At 46.2% G+C, this 3,698-nt stretch overlaps 1 protein-coding gene across 1 annotated transcript; it reads left to right on the top strand.

Moving 5' to 3' along the window:
• Positions 1 to 1,696: 1,696 nt before the first annotated feature.
• Positions 1,697 to 3,359, top strand: LOC116408364 (E3 ubiquitin-protein ligase TRIM39-like). Its single transcript, XM_031895137.1, has one exon. The coding sequence runs from the start codon at positions 1,700 to 1,702 to the stop codon at positions 3,290 to 3,292; it is 1,593 nt and encodes a 530-aa protein (XP_031750997.1). The 5' UTR covers positions 1,697 to 1,699; the 3' UTR covers positions 3,293 to 3,359.
• The last annotated feature ends 339 nt before the right edge of the window (positions 3,360 to 3,698 follow it).

Raw genomic sequence — 3,698 nt, 5'->3', positions numbered from 1 at the left:
TATATGGCTTTCTGGAGTTAGTGTACTTGTTGTAGCTTTGTTCTACATAAAATGATGTAAATGTGTTGATTTTGCAGAAGCTGGAATGACAGAAATGATAGATCATATGGTGGGTATGTTCACATTGGGGCCCCTACATGCCATATACTTAGGTAAACCTATACATATTGGGCATCAAACTGTTCAGTGGACCCCTGGAATTCATATATAGGGTGTTTTATCTGGTTACTTTATGACCTGTAGGAGATAAGATACTATAGACTGGAAGCTCGGAAGCGATTTTTAAGAAATTTCATAAATTTTGATAAAAACCAATAACTTTAGGAAAGCATTGCAACTTGGTAGTTTGGAGTAGACAGGCAGTTCTACCTATTCTGGATTCCCCAGAATCTGTTCTTTCTAAAAATGTATAATTTTCTGGGATAAACCTTCTGTTAGTGGAATTTTTGGCCTTGAAATCTTAAGTATGCAGCTTTCTGAAGCAGTGCTTTGGGAATTTGGTACTGCTGGGAGTTTTTGACCTATACAAGTGAGAAATCTCCATAAAACTATATATATTTGGTACTGGCACATTCAGGAGATATGGGACTTTCCAAATCAGTTGTATTTTCATGCATAAAATAATTTTTGTTTCTGGTGTATGTATTTATATTATGGAAAATATTATTTTTTAGACATTTAGAAGCCTATATCTTGTTACAGAATTGGAATTACACAAAAATTCCACCATATTTTGAAAGCTTAGGTTGTCCTGAAAAAAAGGATATATTGTTTTCCTGGGTAAACTAAAAGTCCCCCTAGGAAAGGCCCCTAAAGTGAAACAGTGCAAAATGTTCAAAAAATGTCTGGCAGTAGAAGTTCCACTTTGTTCAAAATGGCTGACAGTGAAAGGGTTAAATCAGGGAAATGATGGGTTCTAACTAAGGGGACTGAATGCAAGAAGGTTCCAGCAGCCAAACAACATGCCCTTCTTCTTCTACATTAATCACACCCTGTACCCCCAGTCAGATGTTGTTTGAGACTTGGCATTTGCTCAGCAAGTAGCTTACAGATGGACTGTCTAACAGTGATTGCTCAGTTCAGATATTAATGAAACTCTGTGGAACAGTAATCACTGGAACGTGCCCAATCCCCAAGTTGGGGGATGTACCTCTATCTCTAAGTCTGTAGGTTTGAGCCCCTTAGTACTTGTTCTTCTCTCCTTATTGGAGCATCTGACTGCTCTCTAACTACCCTGATCCTGACTCTTACACCTAGAGCAGCTTAAACAGATCTACCCCCACACTTGCTTCTCCTATCCTCTAGCAAGTGGGATCCAAAGAGCAGAACATGTGGTTACTTCTATTTTAAAGACTATGGAATCCTGACACCCCTGGTCAACTCAGTAAATTACTTTAACCTGGAATGGGAAACATCTATCACTCCCAGTTGTATATCAGGACCAACCCTAGCTGGCTAAATCCTATGGAGACTGCCTGAGTAATGGTGAGCAACATCTTTATCCTACACAAGTAATAACTCTACATTCATTTGATATTGGAGTTTCATGAGTGGGGATAAAAGAATGGAAACTGGAAAGTTATGTCCAAACAAAACAAAAACCTACCCCACCCAGTGCGAGAGGGGGAGATAAAACTAATCCAACTGGTTATATAGAGAGAGGAACTTTTAGTTTTGTATCTTGTTCCTGATTCCAGCGATGGTGGCTGCTGATCTGAGAGACGAGCTGAGCTGCTCCCTCTGCCTGAGCATTTATACTGATCCAGTAATGCTGCCCTGTGGCCATAACTTCTGCCGGGGCTGCATTGGGGGGGTGCTGGGTACCCAGGAGGGGTCTGGGGCTTATTCCTGCCCTGAATGCAGAGCTGAGTATCAGGAGCGCCCTGCCCTGCCCGGGAACAGAGCTCTGGGGAACATAGCAGAGACGTTCCGTCCGACTGAGACAGAGCCGGGGGAGACTGGGATCTTCTGCACTTACTGTCTCCTCTCTCCTGTACCTGCTGCTAAATCCTGTCTCCTGTGTGAGGCTTCTCTGTGTGATACCCACCTGAGGGGGCACTGCCAGTCAGCAGAACATGTACTCACTGAGCCCACCGCTTCCTTTATGGGGAGAAAATGTTATGTACATCACAAGGTTCTGGAGTATCACTGCTGTGAGGACTCTGCCTGTATCTGTGTGTCCTGCTGCCTGGCCGGGGGGCACCGGGGCCACAGGGTGGAGCTGCTGAGTGAGGCCTCTGAGAAGAAGAAAGAGAAACTGAGGAAAGTTCTGGAGAAACTGAGCCCAGAGAGAGAGGAGACTGAGAGAGGAGCCCAGAAGCTGCAGGATTGCAGGAGAGAAGTGGCAGAAGTGGCAGCCGGTGAGACAGAGAGAGTCACTGCCCTGTTTAGGGGCATCAGGGAAGAGCTGGAAGCCCTAGAGAAGCGACTCCTGAGTGACATCTCCAGGCAGAAAGAGGAGCTCTCATTCACACTCACTGAGCTGATCCAACAGCTGGAAATAAAGAAGGACGAGCTGTCCAGGAAGATCCGTCACATTGAGGAGCTGTGCAACATGGCAGATCCACTCACTGTCCTACAGGAACAATGGGAATCACATGATGCTGCCTTTTGTGGGGCTGAGGGGGGAGACAGAAAGCGCAGAAAAAGAAATCACATAAATGTCCCGGCTGTAGGGGATCTGGATGTGGGTCGGATCTCAGAGACATTACTCACAGGCTTAGCTGGGATTGTGACTGGGGTAGAGGGAAGGATCTATGGGCAGGGGGCTACAGAGCTGGTACTGGATATAAACACGGCTGGGAATCATGTATCTGTATCAGGGGATGGGAAATCTGCTTCCTACTCACATACAGACCAGCGTCGCCCACAAACCCCAGAGAGATTTCAGGATTATCCTCAGGCTTTAAGCACCAGGAGTTTCCCCTCAGGGCGACATTACTGGGAAGTGGAGGGCAGTGAATCAGGGTACTGGAGGGTAGGGGCGGCCTATCCCAGTCTAGAAAGGGAAGGGGATCAGTCCTGCATTGGAGAGAATAACAAGTCCTGGGGTTTGTACAGATGGAATAATAACTATACAGTGAGACATGACAGGAAAGACACACAGTTACCCCACGTCCCTTCCTGTCGGAGATTTAGGATCTTACTGGACTATGAGGCCGGACGCCTGTCCTTTTATGAGCTGAGTGAGCCAATCAGGCACTTACACACCTTCACTGCCTCCTTCACTGAGCCCCTTCATGCTGCATTCTGGGTATGGGGGGACGGCGCCTGGGTGAGAATCATTAGTTAGGGCACTACCCAGGGAAATTTTCAAAAAATCTGCCTTCACCCACTAATTTCCTCATTCCATCCATCATTGCCGTCCCCTGTATCCCTCTGTACCACCTCTTTCCTTCTCAGGGTGATATCCCCCCTCTTGCCAGTGGCAGGTTTCTTATCTGGGCGCCCTGAGGCTGCCCCATTCATGCCCCCCCGGCACACATCCATGATGCTGTGAAAGAAAAAAGAAACCATCTTGTTTCTTTACTCCATCTTGTTCATATCATGGGCGTGTTGGCCAAATGGGCCCCTTTGGCTGTTCTGCTTTTAGAGATAACAGAGCTAACTACTGATAAGAGTGTTTCACAGTTATAAGACTAACAATAGTGTGTTAAGGTGGCCATACACGTGGCAATCTGACGATGTTTCGTACGACC

The sequence above is a fragment of the Xenopus tropicalis genome, chromosome 1 (genome assembly GCF_000004195.4).
Source record: "Xenopus tropicalis strain Nigerian chromosome 1, UCB_Xtro_10.0, whole genome shotgun sequence".
In the NCBI taxonomy this organism is placed as follows: domain Eukaryota; kingdom Metazoa; phylum Chordata; class Amphibia; order Anura; family Pipidae; genus Xenopus; species Xenopus tropicalis.
The sequence above is the reverse complement of the archived record's forward strand: the minus strand, read 5'-3'. Positions and strand labels throughout refer to the sequence as shown.

Excerpts from the sequence above, each read along its gene's own strand:
- LOC116408364 (XM_031895137.1), top strand. The coding sequence starts at position 1,700 with ATGGTGGCTGCTGATCTGAGAGACGAGCTGAGCTGCTCCCTCTGCCTG.